General features: G+C 35.6%; 1 protein-coding gene across 2 annotated transcripts; it reads left to right on the top strand.

Annotated features, from left to right (window-relative positions):
- Positions 1-83: 83 nt before the first annotated feature.
- Positions 84-18,950, top strand: GSS (glutathione synthetase). Of its 2 annotated transcripts, none has more exons than XM_058175547.1 (13): positions 84-180; positions 2,448-2,584; positions 3,294-3,439; positions 4,719-4,794; positions 6,390-6,529; positions 7,916-8,032; positions 9,635-9,715; positions 11,320-11,397; positions 12,402-12,468; positions 13,356-13,550; positions 13,808-13,889; positions 15,320-15,509; positions 18,345-18,950. In XM_058175547.1, exons 2-13 carry the CDS (start codon positions 2,456-2,458, stop codon positions 18,466-18,468), a joined length of 1,425 nt encoding a protein of 474 aa, XP_058031530.1. In that variant the 5' UTR covers positions 84-180; positions 2,448-2,455; the 3' UTR covers positions 18,469-18,950. The 2 variants fall into 2 exon arrangements, with proteins under 2 accessions (XP_058031530.1, XP_058031529.1); XM_058175546.1 differs by lacking the exon at positions 84-180 and adding an exon at positions 190-398.
- Positions 18,951-19,144: the final 194 nt, after the last annotated feature.

Below are 19,144 nucleotides of genomic sequence, written 5' to 3'. Positions count from 1 at the left end.
GGCTCCGCCTTTCTCCTCGGCATTCGCCTTTTTTTTGTGCGCACTTTTCCGATATGATTACACTCCTGTCAATCAGTGCAAAGGGCACTAAGTGTTCGTGGATAGGCTGAAAGAGTAGCCAATCTGCGAGGGGCCTAGCTGAGCGGACATAGTTGTAGATTCCCGTCAGAGTGGTCTCAGGTACCGGGGTGGGCGAGTGGGCGCCTGGGCGGCGGGAATATATATGTCTTCTGTTTTTCAATGGTTGCATAGAAATTTAAATCCGAGGAAAGGGCGAGGTGTGTTAGTGAGTATCAGTGCTCTGAGCCGAGGATGTAGGAGCCGACGCCTTTCCTCACTCACTGGAAGGGAGAAATGGGAGGACCCAGTGGTGCCCATTAACTCAAAGCTTTTCTCAGGTGAAAAAAAGCGGGGTGCGGGACTATTCAGGGCAGAAGGACGCAGAGCATCGTCTGTCCTAACTAACAACGAATGGGATGGGTGGGTGTTCTGAAGAGTTAAGCCGCTGCCGAGAGGGTTGGGGAAGTGGACCGGTCCGGGACCAAAGCTAACCAATATCTGGGATGCAGAGGTCAATCCTGAGAGACAAACATGACTATACATTCTTTAAAAACTATTATAACGGAACTGTCAATTCATTTTATGATGGGAAAGAAGGTCCTTCATGTCCACAGGTTCCGGACTGAGACCTATTCTAAAAGATGCTGTCGTTTACAGAAAGTGAGGGAAAAAAGAGTGATTAAAAACACTTATTAACTAGAGACAGGCCATAGATGAGTCAGCATTTGTCTACCGACAGTTGAGATTTTTCCCCCCTCCTTTGTTTCCTTTCTTTTATTTTAATAGGTGTTAAAGCAATACTAGCCTGTTTTAGAAAAAAATGAATTTTTTCTTCTATGGTTTCAGTGATAGATATTTGATATTATGTTAATAAATTGAATTGGTCTTGTATTTTTTTCACACTTCCTTTGTAACAGAATGAAAATGAATTATTGCAGTGTGTGTAGTTATCCAGATTTCTTCCAATAAGGCATAAGGTTGCAAGTTACAATAGCCTGAACCTGATAAAGTTGTTTATATTTGTTCAAGTAAATAATTTAAATTCTTTCTAAAGTAACTCATTATTAATATTAATGAGTTTGGTTACATTATTTAGCATAAAGTTTCCTTTGAACAAACTACTTCCATTAGCCTGGGTTTCTGTATAATTGCTGTTCTGACATAAGTTGTCAATTATAATTTTGCAATGCAAAAGATTGTAATTGCTGTTCTGACATAAGTTGTCAAGATTTATATCTATAGGGATTCATTATTGTACTTCTTGGCTCATGGAGATATGTATCATAATTATTGTTAATAGGTTACTGCTTTGCCCAGAGGTAAAACTGCCAGATGAACTTTGTTATTACACTAAAAATAATAAGAAATCAGGGAATTCCTGTAATAACAAATATATTCAGTTAGTTAGTGTATTTTTTCTAGCATGATTGTTAATAGGATATTTCTGTATCTCACAAATAGAGATACATGAAAAAATGTATTGTTGGAGCTCAGACGCGGGTTACATAGACACAGGCATTGTTACAAAAGGCAGCATAAATTGATGACTATGTGAAATCTATACTAACAAAGAGGAAAGTTCTGGGGATGGACAGAATATAATGATACTTCAATAGTGTATTTCACACATTCTGTTGTCTAGTGGTCATGAAAATCTGATTTTATCTACAATACCATTTCATTTTGAGGTGCTTCATAACTATGTATTTAGGAATCATTCAGTATATTTCTGTAAAACAATGTTTCCCCTGTGAGTGTATGTGCCTGTGTCTAATTGGAAGGAAAATTGCTATCTATGCCACCCATGCATTTTGTAATTCATTTGTTTGTATATTTACTTCAGTAAAAATAATCAGATTTAAAGATCAGTCTCTTAACTCTTTGTGAACTTATATCTTGGATCTAAGAATTAGATATGTACTCTCATGTCTTTGGTCAAGTGTGAAGTTCACTAAAAAAATTTAGATTCTACTGTATAAAGTACCACTATATTTTTGTGGGATGTATTCCCAGGTATATATTAGATAGATGGTGTGTTTTTAGGACTAAGTTACATAATTATATCTATGAATAAGATCAACTTCTTAGTGGTGGCTCAAACTTATAGAAATTCATTCAACACATTGTGCAAATTTTAAACCAATCTTTAAAATTTGATTGTTTCAATCTGCCTTTTGCTAACTATTTGGATTGTTAAATATTGAGCTTCTGAACTTTTTAAATGTGTTATACAATTTAATATTACATGATTTCATCCTGTATTTTTTAATTTATTGCAGTATGGTATTTTTAATGGATATTGAATCTTATATTTCTTCTGCACATCATCTTGGTGGTGTATGTGTGTATAAAATAATATTTTTAGAATTTTATTGTATCTTTTTCAGTCTTTGCAATGACTACGCTTTGGAAAGATATTTTGCAAAATGTGCAGCTCATTCAATATGTGGCTCCCATTGCAATAGATGTAGCACTACTTGAAGGTGTTCTAATGAGGACTAAAGATGACCCCAATGCTTCTGATGTAAGTTCAAAACTAGAATTCATGTTGCAAAATCTTTGTAGCACCATATACCTACCTGATAGATCTTAAAACAAGTACTTATGTTATTGTATAGCAATATTGTAGTATTACTCAGCAGTTATTTAACTACATCTATACCCCCTACAACTTTATTAATTATATGTCCTTTATTCCTGAATTGATTTTTACATGTTTGTTCAATAGAAAACATGTCTATTTTATATTTGTTATATGTACTGCTCATTTTCCATTAACATTTTATATACTTTCAAACCTTACTGGGTAGATAAATTCATTCATATACTGGTCAGTGAAGATAGCTGACAATTATCTGCATGTAAAGCAAAGTTCTCAGTAATTTGTCTCCATGTGATAATTTTTTTCATGTATGGTACCGTTAACGTATCTGGCTGCATGTAATGATCCAATGCGAGCAAGCAGGCCAAAGTGACACAATATACATGGAAAGCTTTGTTTCTTTTATTTGCTCCCATTTGCCTTTCCTTTGTAGCTACATCATTTATGGAACACTTGTTTCCATTAAAGCTCAGCTTCTGAAAGTACATAATGTTGTCAATATAATTCTGCTATAATGCTATTAAGTTGCCTCCCCTTCCAGTATGCTTTCAAGATTTGAAAGAGCTTCATTTCATTACTTGTTCAAAGGGTTCAAAAACAGCATATCCATTGCTTTTCCTTGTTTTAACAGGTTGTGAATTTTGCACCTTTTACACTGTTCCCATCTCCAGTACCAAAAAGTCTGCTTGAACAAGCCTATTCCATTCAACAAGATTTTAACCTACTAGTGGATAAAGTTAGCCAGGATACAGAATTTCTAGAAGTCACTCTTGCCAGGTATGTCTGTCTATTGCATATTAAGAAAAAAAAGTATTGCAGTTGCAATTTTCATAATTGCTGGATGGGTAATCCTCAGTTAACAACTTCCCTGTATAATGACTTTTTAAATTTACGAGTACTGAAAAAGTAGCTTTACATCTAGTCCTTGAACTTACAATAGTTGCAGCGCCCCATGGTCATGTGATTGTGATTCAGGTGCTTTTAAACTGACAAGTGTTTACCATTTGAGAGCTTCACTGCCAACTTCTGAGAAGCAAAATCAGTAGAGAAGCCAGCAGTAAGTTGCAAGTCATGATCACATGGTATCATTTTTAATGATTGCAGGTGAATTGCTTAAAAACTGCAGTGGAACTGATCTCATAAGTCAGGCACAGTCAGGTGATGTTTCACTTAATGACTATGTTGCTTAGCAACTCATTTGTGGGTCCCAATTATGGTCATTAAGTGAGGACAACTCCTATTAAAATTGATTTAGTAGAATGTGGAAGGAACATTCATACATTCTTCCTCGTTGTTCACATCAGGCTACTCTCTGTGCCTATTATATTCAAGTGATATTTGTCTAATTGTTTGCAAATGACTGGAAAACTAAGGAAAGATGTTATGAATGTATTTCTAAGTAAATAATATCAACCAGCATCCCCATTTCATGTTTTCTTATGTTTAAGCATTATATATATAATAGATTCCAAGATTGATATACTTTGTCATCTGAATGGTCTTGTGATTCTTGTGGTTACATGACAGTTGGAAATACATAATGTGAATTCCCAGGCATTATGTGTTTGCTGAAAATTCATGTATACATTTTGAGATTTTTTTTCCACATAAATTGTTGCTGGAGGTTCAAATAGCATCAGAAATATGAAGAACTGGATTTTTAAGATAAATAACAGCCGTATTATGCAGTAAACCGAGGAAAAACTGATGAAAAAATATCTTCCTTGTAATAAATATTGTTATCCTAATATGGTATAAATTCTTTAAAAATGTAGGCTCATTCAAGATCTTTTCCTGCTAAGGTATTTTATATAATGAGCAACTTTCCTCCGCAAATATATTAGAAAAAAGTACGGAAGAATAAACATCACTCTAAAATATTTGATCTAATATTTGGATTTCTCTGACCCTTGTATTTTTATAATTCCTTAACTTGTGAAAAATTCTAGGGAACTGAAAGTTTCAATGTTACTTTGTGTCTTTTTTAAAGTGGTTCTTGTATTTTTACAGTATGTCTGAATTCTACATATGATCTCTGTTTTCTACTTCTTCCTAGTATCCTTAAAGTGGATGATTTTACAGCTCAACTGTTTAAAATTTATAAGCAGGTTTTGGATGAAGGAATTGCTCAGGTATTTCATAAAAGCTGCTAAAGCTGTTGATTTATGTCTAATACATCATCCTTATAAGACTCCTGCCTGCCATCTATTCCTCCAGCTTAATGCAGACTGAGGGAAGGATGGCAGGCAGGAGAATTTTAACCTAAAAATTTTACTAGTAAGCAGTTTCTAAAACATAACTGTAATGCTTTTACCGTGTCCCAACAAGCAGAAGCGCTACACCCAGAAAGAAAAGAGCAAAAGCAGTATTTGCGTTGCCCCAAGGGGCCAGTGAGCTGCAACCAGACAGTTGCCCCTCCCAAACTGCCACTGGTGCTGGCCACACCCATCCCCCAGGGCTTATTTTCGGGGTAGGGGTAATATTAGGCCCATCCCCCAAAAAATTAGGGTTGGGTTTATTATTGGGGTGGGTTGTGTTTTTGGAGAAACACGGTATTAATGGTAAACATTCACTCAAAAAGTAACCTTCACATTCAATGTAAGTGTAAAGCAAAAAGAAACCTAACCCTAATACTAGGGGAAAGTACCCTAAGCGTTACCTTGTCAGGCAATCCCTATCATAATAGAGGGCAGGTAATCCTCGCTTAACAATAGTAATTCCTGCTGCAAAGTTATGCAGTCATAAAGCATGACCTTACATGACTATGCCATGTAGTGATTGCAGTTCTGTCTGTTCCCAATTAGCATTAAGTGAATCACAGACAATTAAATGAGGAGCTCATAAGATTGCAACTTCTGATTTCCCACCAACTTCCCCAAGGACTTTGCTTGTGAGAAGCCAGCAGGGATGGTTCCAAAATGCAGTCAAATGATCATGGGAATGCTGCGATGGCTAGAACTTTCAAGGACCAATCATAAGTAACATTCGTTCAGCACTGTCATAAATTTGCTCACTGAACAAGTGGTTGTTAACCGAAGATCATCTGAACCATAAGTTATTGAAACAGGTTATCCTATATAATTCTAAGACTACCATTTACCCTAAATACTTATAATAAGACTAACTAACATACATGCTGAATCAGAGACTAATCTAAGACTTCAACAAATGATAAATGGCTTGTTATCCTGGTGGTTTCAGTCTGCATTTCTTGGGAGATGGTCTGATGTGGCTCAGAAGTTTCTGGCATCCATGCCAGTCTTGGATTATCCCAGGTGATCCAGAACCTGACACAAGACAGTGGTTACACACCCGATCCGGTTTTCCTATCAAAGCAGTGCCCAAGTGATCTAAAATTCACAGTCTCACAGTTGCTCGTGCACTAGTCAACTCCTGTATGGATTATTGTAATGTGCTGTACAAAGCAGTGTAACCGTTTATATCAGCCAATCCCATGGGCACCTAACCCTAAACCTTCATCCTAGTGCCAATAGAAAAGTTCTCCTTTAAAACTTCCTTGCCAGTCAGTCCTTATGGAAACATGAACCTAGTACCAGAACTGCTGTCATGTGGATTATATTATGGTTAAGTGCTCAGTGCAATAAATAAACTGATGAACAAATTGATGTTTGATGAATAATAATGCAGAGTAAATGTCTTTTTGGAATACTTGCCACTATAGCTTCTGCTATAATTTCTGTCTTACTTCTGTTTCTGTCTTACTTAGTCATTGGTTTTAGGAATCAATCGCTCTGATTACATGTTTGACTATGGTGCAGATGGTTCTCCAGCTCTAAAACAAGTGGAGATAAATACCATTGCTGCAAGCTTTGGAGGCCTCACATCTCGAACCACTACAGTACACCGGTAAGGTTGCCATGCAAAATTGCATTCTTTCACTGTGTATGAAAGTTGACTGGAATTCCACTTTGCTTTGCTTGCTTGTGATTGTTTATTCAGTGCTGTTTCTATTCTGTAATAAGGATGGCTTAAAGCTATGTTAAATGCTGAAGATTTGCCCTTCACCGTTTGTGATTTCATCCAGCAAGTTTTCAATTCTTATTTTAAGGCTACTTAAAAATATCATACTTCACTAAGATTTTGGCTCAGATAGAGCAGAAGTGCATGGGAAAAGGATAGTTGAAATGCCTTAGTCAAGGTCCATCTGATAATGTAGGCTGCCTATATCCATCCTCTGAATCATCATGCTCCTCAAAATGAGATCCACTCCCATTTTCTTGGCCTCGAAAGAGCCTCAAAACCTGGCTCTGCCATTTGGCCTGGGGCTCTGAAGAGGGTGTTCCATGCTGGAGGTGGTTAGTAGACGAAGAAGAAGATCCCACCCCCCCATTGAAATTTGTTTTTTAGTTAATCTATGTGTTTAATGTTTTAATGTTTTGTACTTGCTTTTTAATATTGTGAGCTATCCAGAATCACTTGACAGAGAGATGAGTGGTATATTAATTTAATAAATAAATAAAACTTGAATCCAAAGCTGCCACCTTCTCATCTATGCAATAACGTACTTGTCAGCTCATTGCTCATCCAGTTAAGCACCATGGCAGAAGTACTTTCTCTTGGTATATTCCCACTGCAAGTGCAAAGGCATCAGCATAAAATTATGAATCCTTCTAACGATCAATATCATAAATTGATTCTCTATGCTTACTTGTTTTATTAAAAAAGAAAGATAGATGAGTTTCTTCAAAATTCTTCATCTGAATTTTGCCTTGAATTATTGTTGCTGTGTTTTTGTAAGGTGCAGTTATAAAAGACAGTTTCGATACAATGGAGTATAATTAGCTTACTCTTGAACTATGGAGTCCTTAGTGCTCTCTGAAGTTGGTTTTATGCTTCTAAATGTTTCATTGTCCAACTAGGTAACAGTGTGAATGAGTGAGGAGTTTGTTTTCTGTTTATATATTGTAGCTTGCCCTGCCATTTTGATGGGTTGTGGTTTTCTCCTTGTTAAAACTGTTGCCAAGTTTAGAATGTATTTTATAATGACATTTATTAATGGCACCCTTGAATAAATTGATGCTTTGACCACAAAATATATGGCAATGATAATCTTTCCATGCTTGATTTAATTTTGCAAGTGAAAATGTTTTGTATATATGTGCATTACTCATGAGGGATTTTTAGGGTGTGTTTCAGAAATGATTAGGTCTTTTATGTCTCTAATAGCTTTGTCCTAGCAGTTGTGTATTCTCAATCTTTTATGACTTCTGTATCTATGTATCCTAATCATAGGCATGTGCTGAATGTTTTGGGGAAATCAAAGGAAGCCTCAAAATTGCTTTCCAATAATCCATCGAAAGGAATTGCTATGGGCATTGCAAGAGCTTGGGAACTCTACGGCTCAGATAGGTAAGATAAGCAGCCTATAAAATATCTGCATAGTTGTGCATTTTATTTTTATGAATAAGTGATACTCTGTGACAGAGAAGCCATGTTTCCTAAGTTTATGGGCAGAAAGAATTGAAGGAATTGGCAGCTTCTCAAATAACCTAGCCCTATGGCATGCAATCTCGAATTGTACCTGGAAGCCCCTGAAAACCATCTAGTAACCAGTGCAGTTTGCAAAGCAGTAAATGTCAACTGCTTTGGGTGTATCATAGCATACTAATTACTGCTGACTTTGCCATATTTTGGACCATCTGTAGCCTCCATGTGGTCTTCGGGGCAGCCCCGTTTAGGATGCATTTAAATAATCGATGAATAGTAGTAGTAGTGATCTTTGAAACCATGATTGAAGGCAATAAGATCTAAAGACACCAAGTAGAATATTAGTAGAACAGTAACAGAAGACTATGACTGCAGCTTCAAAAAAATCAGTGGAAATAAGCAAGAAGTGGAGTGAGGCCATGCAGTATTTATTGTATGTAAAGGATGGACAACCATATAGTAAGCAAAGAGACGAATAGGAGACCAAACACCCTAGAGCAGGGGTGTCAAACTGGCTGGATGCAGCCTGTGGGATACTTAAATCTGGCCCACAGGGCTGGGCTGGCCGTGTGTGGTCCCCACAGGGCCCATTTTTGGCCTCCCTGGCCTCCTGAAGCACTCTGCCAGCCAAAAACAGCAGACTGCTGTAGGTCCATTTAATCTACAGTCAAAAATCTATAATTGACAGCTATTTCTATTTACTCTCCTGAAAATTTATCTCTGCTGTTAGATCTTCAATTATCATGTTATTTATACAATGTATTTTTATTATTAGTTGAATGATAAAAATACAATAGTATAAATAGCTTTTCTGCTTGGAAAAGCAGTTTACTATTAAACAATAGGGTATAAATTTAGAAATAAAAGTTTAGTGGTGTATGAAGAATAAGTAATAAATGTTTGCCAATAATATCTGGTAGAAGAGATGGGAAAATCATTATAGTAAAGAACTGTGGAAAGAAAGAAAAGAAGGGGAAAAAATGCATCTTGAGCCTGTGTCAAACGCCCACCATGGCCATGCCCACCCCTGGCCACACACACCCTGGCCCTCCAAGGTCAAACACAACCCTGATGTGGTCCTCAGTGAAATTGAGTTTGACACCTCTGCCCTATAGGATTGCATAAAGATTGAGATTATGTATATATAAGTACAAAGTGGAGATTATTTTTGTAGTGTGCTTTTTATGAATGGCAAAAACAATTTCAAAGATTGAGGACTAGACGAAATGTGAGACTGATAATACTGGGAGAATGAGACCCATTATTTAAGGAAAATTAATGTATTATGTCTAGCTCAGCTTTAATACGTCTGTTTTCTTATATTCACTTTTTTTTAAGAGAGCATAAAAATTGCACTATTCCTAGGAACATAGCAGTGGATTTGTAGACGCACATTTTGCCTTTGTATTCTTGCAGATTGCCAATCCCTATTTCTGGATGTTATAAAATAAACACTGAATAATGTGTTTCAAAATTATAATGCTTTAATTAATGCAATTACTACATAATGTATTTTTATTTCAGAGCAGTGGTGATGTTTCTGGTTGAAGAGGCTCAGAGAAATATTTTTGACCAACGTTGTATAGAAAATGAACTATGGATAAGGTAACAGTTTCATATAATTAGGATCAGCATGCTGTTCAGTAGTGCTGGGCAAATATCTTAAGCTAAATGTTTCAAATTTGAAATAAGTGTTTTGAGTTTGAAACAGAATTCCTTTTTCTGATCTAGAAACTTTTTTAAATTCCCCAAACAGTCCTGCTTTTGTACTTGAAACAGCTGTTTTACATTTAAGGTGGGAATGCTTTTTGCAACTGAAGTGGTATATTTCAAATCTGAATATTTATATATATCTTTGCGATTAAATTCATTCCATGAGAGCTTACATCATTAACATTTGGTTCCTTAAAATATATTTTGAAGATAAATACAAATTTTAAAACTATTAAAACAAGGCTGAGAAACTCATAGCTTCATGCAACTTCTAAACCATTTTTTTTGGTAGCTCCAGGAATTATGCTATAAAATGAGGGAAATAAGCCGCTAGGTAAACAAACTTAAAAAAAAATAAGCCAATATTCATCTCTTCCAAAATTTCAGGCACATTCATTTTAATAACTTAACATCTTATACGTAACAGTTCTCTGCTGCCCATTCATTTTCTTGTGAAAAATACAAACATGGTTTGCTCTCATCTTCTTCCTTGATTTTGGAATGTGGAGTTGATATGCAGTTCCAGAATTTTAACTGTTTTCTATTCTGGGAGCTTCTCACTTCATTGCAAAGAACAGTTTAATTTTCCAGCTTGAATTCTGCTAACTATGCCATTTGTTTTTTCTCTGCAAAGCTTTTTATTTTTTTTCCTGTTTCAAAACTACAAAAAATGTATGGTTTGTGATGCTAAGGCATATACCATATAGATTTTATTAATAAAGAAAGGGAGATGACATTTTATGATACTTCTCAGCTACCAGGACCTCCACAATCAAATATAGTAGCTGAACATAGCCCTTGGGACACCAGTGGTGCCACATGGCCACGTAACTTCCTCCTCAGCAGTTGTGGCTCAGGGCTTAACCAAAACATTGTTTTATGTTAGTCCAATTTACATTGGATGTCTACTACAGAAAATAATAGTCATCTGAAGTTTAAGAGAAAAGCATATCAGTGTTCTACATCTTAAGATAACATTGTCAACTAATGTTATGATCAACATGTTGGAGTCAACTCACACTGCTAGAGCTGCCATGCTATCACTTTCCCAACCAAGCTCATCCTGATCCTATGTGAAATCTTTCCAAGTAAATAAAAAGACTGTGAACTCTGGCCAAGGAAAAACTCATTAATGCAGGCCAAATGAAACTTAATCCAATATTAGGTATATCTATATGTTATCAAATGGAGCATATTAATAATCAATAGATTATTAGATTTAGATAATAGATTTGTGTTATGAGGAGGCACTCTGTCCCTCCTCATTACACAAATGTCTTGTCTTTGATGTTCGCCCTATGTCCCATTAATTCTAAAAGATAAATGGAGTCAGATTTACCTTTACAGAAGCTGTTCTGATTCTTCATCAGCAATCTTGCTTTTTAGTTGAGGAAAACATGTTATCTTTTCCACATAAAATGGAAGCCCTTTTTTAATTGAAAGCACTTGGTTTCTATTTAAAATTCCAATTCTTCTTGTCTTTCTTGCACCCTAAGGAATATCAAGGTGATCCGAAAAAGTTTTAAAGATGTGTTTGAAAAAGCATCTTTGGACAGTGAAAAGAAACTGTATATGTAAGTAGTGTCCATAGGTCTGTCATTGAATTTTGTTAAACCCTAGTAATACTATATATTAATTATCTTAGGTGGAAAATTATCTTACCTACATCCAGCCTCTAATGTCATTTTAGAAAAGCTTTGTTGAATCAAGACAGTAATTCTGCCACAACATATTAGCCTGTTTTTAACTAACGTTTTCCATAGCATGGAAAGGCCAGGTTTCTTTGCAGTGTCTCTCAACTTCCAAAGATCTTTCCTCAACATGGAAAGCAGTTTTTGCAGTTGGCACAGAGCAGTAACTATCAGCCAGATAAAATGTTTAATGGTATACTCATAGGAACAGATGGTAATTTCACAATTATTTCTTACAAATCTTGCAGCAACATAGAATAGAAAGGATTAAACAAGAGTTTTTGTTAAATGAGGATTAAACTAAAATAATTTTAGATTATTAGGGCATGGATAGTTCATATGTGAGCTTAATTTTCATATATCTATAGTGTTTGCGCACTAAAAAATATTTGTGTTGCATTTGTTAAATAGTATCAGATATTTGGAAATGTTCACGACTACCAGATTATAAATCAAAAATCATTTTTAACTGGATATGTGAAATACATTTTTAAATAAGTAGCTAATAAATGGCTAAATTAGTACTGTTGGAAGTAGAGTTTATTCAAGGATTTAAGTGAATGACATCCTGGTTACTATTAAAACAGTTTCAGTCCTTAATACATCTAGTTGTGTCCTAATTCACTGAAAGGTTGGAAATCAGTTATTATATTTAATTAACAGCAGAACTATAAAAGAATGATCTGTTTGATAATGCTGATTTTACAGTATTTCAGTAATTGAATGTAATGTTTTTGGAAATGTAATCAAAGCATTCAAAATTAATAGAAATCTACTTTGCAGTAATGGAAGATACTGCACGGTTTGTGTATGTGTGAGAGAGAGGGTAGGGGAGAAAAGGCTTGAGAAATGGAGAAAAGTGCTTACATATTTGCTCTCTGTTTCAGAGATGGGGAGGAAGTAGCAGTGGTATATTACAGAGAAGGCTATATGCCAAGAAGTTATAATGAACAGGTTAGTACCATAATGATCTTTGGCAGCTAGGCATAAGGTATATAATTTATGTTACGGACCATTTAGACAATTATCACATATTTCAGGATGAACTACAACAATCTCAATCATATAATAATTAAATAGAAGTAATGCAGAAATCTTGTATACGTTTAAAATGAAATTATTCTAAATAGAGTTGGATCCATGAACTGTGAAATAAATTCACTGAAAATTATTCAGTTCTTCCTATGATAGTTGGCTGTCTTTCTCTGAATTAATTTTAATAATAGTTCATTGCCATTTCAAAAAAAATGCTAAGATGCTCATATGACTTCCTTTCTAAATTATTCAGAAAACAAGGACAACGTTCTGAAGTGATTTCAATTGGAAGAGGGGGAAGGAATTTACTTTGTAAGTTTAATAGCAGTGGTACTTTTGGCTGCCATGTCAAATACAGGTTGGTTGTTTCAGTGGCTAGAGATACTTTTATGAGGGTGAAGGTTCATTCTCATGAGCTTGGAGAACGAACCTCCACCCTCATCCTACACCCAAGCTACAGATATTTGTGACTATTGCAAAGATATTTTTGTGTATATCTTTTGCTAATATTCAGGTACCCAGAGGGTTATGTGGGTTTCTTTTCATCTGATTAAACAGTAGTGATATATACATAATTTTATCAGTTTTTATACTAAAAGATTCTGTAGAGATGTGCTAATTTTTCTTCTGTCATGCAGTTTTCTTACTAAATTTTTATTTAGTAAGTGTATTGCAGGAGATGCAGATGCAAGGGGGAGAAGGAACATACAAGTTTCCTCAGCTGCATGACATACAACAATTGTACAATATCTTAAATACTGTATGTTACAAAAGCATCTGCAATGAGATATTTTGTTTGTTTTAAGAACTGGGAGGCACGGTTATTGCTGGAAAAGTCCAGAGCAGTTAAGTGTCCTGATATAGCTACACAGCTTGTTGGAACCAAAAAAGTTCAGCAGGAGCTCAGCCGACCAGGAGTCCTGGAAAGATTCTTGCCAAATGAACCAGAAGCAGTGGCTCGATTGAGAGCAACATTCACAGGTCTCTACTCCTTGGAAATGGTAAATAGCAATGCGTTGTGGGAAATGGACATTGAATATATGCAGTGCTATAATGCAGTACAAAATTGGAGAGCACAGTAGCAATAATACATACTGTATAAAGTATATATCATTAATAAAATCTTTTGGTAAATTGTGAATCTTAATTTTTGTCTAGGGCTATTATGTATGTTTAATATATACTAGAAATTTTGTTGTTAAAAGCCAAACTTAAGCATTTGCTATGACTACTTTGCAATAGTCTTCTTTTCCTCAAGGATGAAGAGGGTGATAAGATGGTTGCCATTGCTATTGCTGACCCAGACCGATTTGTGTTAAAACCACAAAGGGAAGGAGGAGGTAATAATTTGCTGGGCTTTTATAATGAAAGTTCTAATAATTTATTTTTAATCATAAAATTTTGGTTCTAAAACCACTTAGCCACTTAAATCATCAGATAACTAAGTTAAGAGTTATACAGTAGTGGTTTAAATATGTTCAGAATCAGAATTTCAGTTCCAGAATCTAATAATTCATTTTCAAAATCTGTAATACCTTCATTGCAAGTAAGAAAAGTCTGAAACAGAATCACTTTCAGACACATGAATTCTACAATAGCAGAACAGTAGAGCTATTTAGGCGTTCTGCTTAAAAATTACATAAACTTATGAACTTCATTTATACCATGTTTAATATAGAACCTGTTCTGTACTCAGTGTGCATATAATATCTGCAGAGAAGAGAGCCTTCACTTATACAACTAAATATGTAGAAATGTCTGTGCAGTTTATAACTCTGATAGTTTGAGATTGCATGCATTCCCCTCGGTATGCAGAAAAGTTCATTATATGCACATCTCTTTCAGCAAACCAATAACGAGGGTACAGATATCAGTTTCCATTGTCTGTTAATTGTTAAATACAGTCTATTTGTATAGTTTTTTTTAAAATTAGAATTTATTTGTACAATTTCAGTTAATTAAACTCCTGAATAGGGCTAATATTAAGTAGAATATATATATATATATTATTTGCATTTATATTCCGCCCTTCTCCGAAGACTCAGGGCGGCTTACACTATGTTAGCAATAGTCTTCATCCTATTTGTATATTTATATACAAAGTCAACTTATTGCCCCCAACAATCTGGGTCCTCATTTTACCTACCTTATAAAGGATGGAAGGCTGAGTCAACCTTGGGCCTGGTGGGACTAGAACCTGCAGTAATTGCAGGCAGCTCTGTTAATAACAGACTGTCTTACCAGTCTGAGCCACAGAGGCCCAAAAATATTGAATAATTTATCAATTTTTAATATTTTATAATACTTAACAGTCACAATTATATCTGACTTGGTGATTCTAAAAACTTCTAAAGAATGAGAATGTTGCTTGCTGATAGTTTAAGTAAAAAATAATTGCTATAATGCTGGAAGAATTTAGTTATTCCATAATCATTGCTTATCTGCAGTCTGTCTAAAATAGTTAATATCATTTATTAAACTGCAGCAAATCTAGCATTAACTAAGCAATAAAGAGGCATTCCTCTATGAAGTTACCTTCCACAAATCGTGCAAAAAATGTTCTTTATCAGATCAACATGCTGTGCTGTATAGTTTTGGGGAGAAATGTAAATCTGCCCATGTAAAATGTTGCTAATTATAGGAAATTGTTTCTCTTTATTTATCCTTTCCACTTGTTCTTCATTATTTGATATTGCGGGATGGGATAAGAACGTAACATATAAATTAGCACCTTTGTTTTGTCTAATATTAACTTCTATTGCATTGACAGGGAATAATCTCTATGGAGATGAGCTTAAGCAAGTTCTGGAGAAAATTAAGGACAGTTCTGAGAGGACTTCTTATATTCTCATGGATAAGATAAAGGCTCCCCCAACACTAAATTACTTATTGAGGGCTCATTGTCCACTGAAAATATCAGAATGTGTGTCTGAATTGGGAATCTTTGGAGTCTATATCAGGTGAGAAACAGGCTGTAATTCCTAGAGATATTAAAATTTTACATTCCTATTTGTAAAAAATATATAGTTTTTTGCTAATACTTTGGATAAAATCTGCACATTAAGTTCATGAGGAATAATGATTATCTGGGAAGTGTTTGTTCCTGTTGTCCCTGAAGAAATGGACAGGTCCTGGGTGTTGTGAGTGCATCCACCTGTATGTTAGATCCATAGCCCTCCTGTTTCATGTAAGACCTCCCAGGAGGTAGCATGAGATTGGGTCCAAGCAATGGAGAATTCTTCCTTGAGAGGATATGGGCCTACCTGCACTTCAGAATGAATCAGGTCTGTCACCTTCTCATAAGTCTCATTGCTGGATTCAACTCTGGCTGCCTCCTTGTTGAGAACATGGTCAGGCTACAGTTTCAAAGGGCTCTGGCTGAGGCATAGTTAATTATCTGGATCCCTTTCAGTTGGGTTTCCTATCTGAACATGATATGAAGGCAACATTTATCACATTTGGTGATGACTTGTGGGAAAACCAGAATGAGATTGGTGCATCCATTCTATTAATCTGGTGGCATTTGATAAAATATCCTTCTCGAACCACCTCAGGGATTTGGGAATGGGAGGCATGGTATTGAGGTGGTACTCCTCCTTCCTCTGGAGTTCAGTTAGCATTAATGAAGAGAGAGAAAGTTCTAGCCCAAGACCCTTGTTCTGTGGAATATCTGAGTTCTCTTCCCACTTCTGTTTCCGGACTGCTGGCTGAGTCATACATCAGCACAGATGTTGATGACAGTTGTATATCTCCACTGCAAACCTTCCTGTGATACTATTGTGGAAAGCCATAGGGATTTGGCTAGGGGAAAACAGACTCTACCCTCATAAGATCTAGTGACTGTAGTACTCCCTAGATCCAGAGATTTCCGGGACAGGATCACACCTCTTCAAGTAAAACTAGTAGTGCACGATATATGGGTCCTTCTTTATAGCTCCTGCTTGAAGAGCAGTTGTGACTCAAAGGCCCTACACACAATTCCACCTTGTGTGCCAGTTGCATCTGCTTCTGGATCAAGAGTTCCTGATTATGACCACTCATGCATTGGCCATCTCAGAGAGATTACTACCATGTGCGTTACAAGGGGCTACCCTCAATAATTATTATCACTGCTATTTAGCAGTGAGCTTCCAGTTGCAATTGAAGGTACTGATTCTTATCTGTAAAACCCTTCATGGCTATGGGCCAGGTTATCTTGAATTATTTCTGCTCAGCTATAAGATCCTACGGGCCTCTGTGGCTCAGGCTGCTAATGCAGTCTGTTATTAACAGCAGCTGCCTGCAATTACTGCAATTACTGCAGGTTCTAGTCCCACCAGGCCCAAGGTTGACTCAGCCTTCCATCCTTTATAAGGTAGGTAAAATGAGGACCCAGATTGTTGGGGGCAATAAGTTGACTTTGTATATAAATATACAAATAGAATGAAGACTATTGCTAACATAGTGTAAGCCGCCCTGAGTCTTCGGAGAAGGGCGGGATATAAATGTAAATTTAAAAAAAAAAAAGGGTTGGTGTGTTCAATTCCTATTTAGACCATATCCTCTAATGAGGATGGAAAATCAGCCCCCTGAGATTCATTGGCCCAGACTGCCTGTCTTTGAAAAGTATTAAACATCTCTCCTTTTCCCAATCATGGGTCAAGGAGTAGCATGATTCTGTTAGTTGAATTTTTCCTAGGACTTTATGTCCTTAAGTTTTTGTTCTTTTTTTAAATTATTTGTTCATTATATTTTTCTTCCATAGATAGATTATGGATTGTTTATTGATAGTATGATACTCTAAATCATGTGCCAAGTACCTAACTGTGTATATATATGTGTGTGTGTGTATGTATGTGTGTGTGTGTGTGTATGTGTATGTGTGTGTGTGTGTATATATATTGAACTGAAATTTAATTTAGCATTCTAATAAAATATTTGGTGGTAGAGCATACTTTTTATGCAAATAGTCACATGTTTCAGTTCTTGGCATCTGAAGCTGTGGCTTAAAGTATTATGCTAGAGTCTCAAGAATTGTTCACAATAGACAAAACCAAGTTAAATAAACTAGTGAACCAATTCAACTTACTGCCTATAAAGATGAACTAGGTTCTAGGAGTCACTAGATGTTGCATTAAATTTATCATGTACATATAGGAATATTTGCCCAATCCTCAGCACAACTAGTCGATTTAATACGCTACCTTGCTATGTTTAATGAAACCACTTAATAGGGGAATGCAGAATAAATCAGTTTTAGAAGAAAGTAATCCTATCTGCCATCTCCTGACACTGCTACTTCCAATAAAAGTACAATAGAAAGAAAAAAGGCATGGTTCTGGATGCTCTGTGCTTGAGTATTACTATTAAGCTATACTGGTTGTTAGATTTCTGATGGACTACAACAACAGTATCATGCTCTAAAACTCCAGAACTGGTTTTCCATCCAGGTGTTGGGATAATAATGTTGGAGCCAAAAGGCTGCATAGATCAGTGATGTAGATGATGATGTGGATAACTGCTTTTTCTTGACTTTTTAAAAATGATTTTGTTTTTTTAGTCATTAATAGCTGTCCACAGTTGTGTGCCATGATATGGGCAGCCATATACTTTAAATAAATAAATTCTTCCATTGCTTACAACTGAAATATTTTCAATGATATTATAACATCAGTAAAGTGTTTTGGCTTGCCACTGCAGATTTGTTGAGCAAGTGTACATTAACAAATGATCTGCTTAGAATCAAGGAATAAATGGAACTTTAGCAAGATTATAGATCTTGAGCAATGTTATATATACTTTTTTTTCCCTTGCAGACATGGTCAAAAGTTTGTGATGAACAAGCATGTGGGTCATCTCTTGAGAACAAAGGCTATGGAACATGCAGATGGTGGAGTAGCAGCTGGTGTAGCTGTCTTGGATACTCCCTATGTGATATAAAAAAAGGACACATTTTTAAGGCACAATTGCCAAATAGCAGACTTCGTAATCAGACTTATAACAATTCTTTAATAATTTGCAGTCCTATCAGAAAATAGAGGACTCTAAATTACCTACACTGAAATTTTCTGCAATATTCTGTCAAAGATGCACCTCACGGACTTAATGTGTTTTAAACAATCATGGTCAACTCGCTGATAAACGTCTCCTAAAAGAGCATGTGGATTGCTGATAGCAGAAAATATTCTTAATAACTTTCTACATATTCAAGATGTAATTCTATTTTTCTCAAAGTAGCATTAAGGAATTAAATTCTTCCAGAATACAGACTTTTGGAAAACTTCCTATTTCTGTCTGAAAATGACCTGAGAACAAATAATTGTGTATTCAAGTTGGTTTTTATGGTGCTTTTGATAAGCTCCTTTGAAAGATGCACAAATACTAGCATTGGGTAAAGGGACATAATAAAAAGCATAACATCGTTTCAGTGATTCCCTGCACCCATCCGTGTTTTATAAGGCAACAAACCTAAGAAAAAGGTGAAAGATGTGTTTAGTAAGAAATTATTTCAAGACCAACTCTAACATGCAATGTCAGTAGCAGCCAGGCTTGCTAGAACTAATTTGAGCTAAAAATAGTAGTGAAAGACTCATCAGTTCTGACTATCTCATGTCTG

This window comes from Ahaetulla prasina, chromosome 3, assembly GCF_028640845.1.
Source record: "Ahaetulla prasina isolate Xishuangbanna chromosome 3, ASM2864084v1, whole genome shotgun sequence".
Taxonomy (NCBI): Eukaryota; Metazoa; Chordata; class Lepidosauria; order Squamata; family Colubridae; genus Ahaetulla; species Ahaetulla prasina.
Note: the sequence above shows the minus strand (reverse complement) of the source record. Positions and strands in the feature narration are given on the sequence as shown.

Coding starts and splice junctions, on each gene's coding strand:
- GSS (XM_058175546.1), top strand. CDS start 224: ATGTCTTCTGTTTTTCAATGGTTGCATAGAAATTTAAATCCGAGGAAA. Junction 11,398..12,401: donor AGTGAAAAGAAACTGTATAT/GTAAGTAGTGTC, acceptor TCTCTGTTTCAG/AGATGGGGAGGAAGTAGCAG. Junction 12,469..13,355: donor CAAGAAGTTATAATGAACAG/GTTAGTACCATA, acceptor GTTTGTTTTAAG/AACTGGGAGGCACGGTTATT.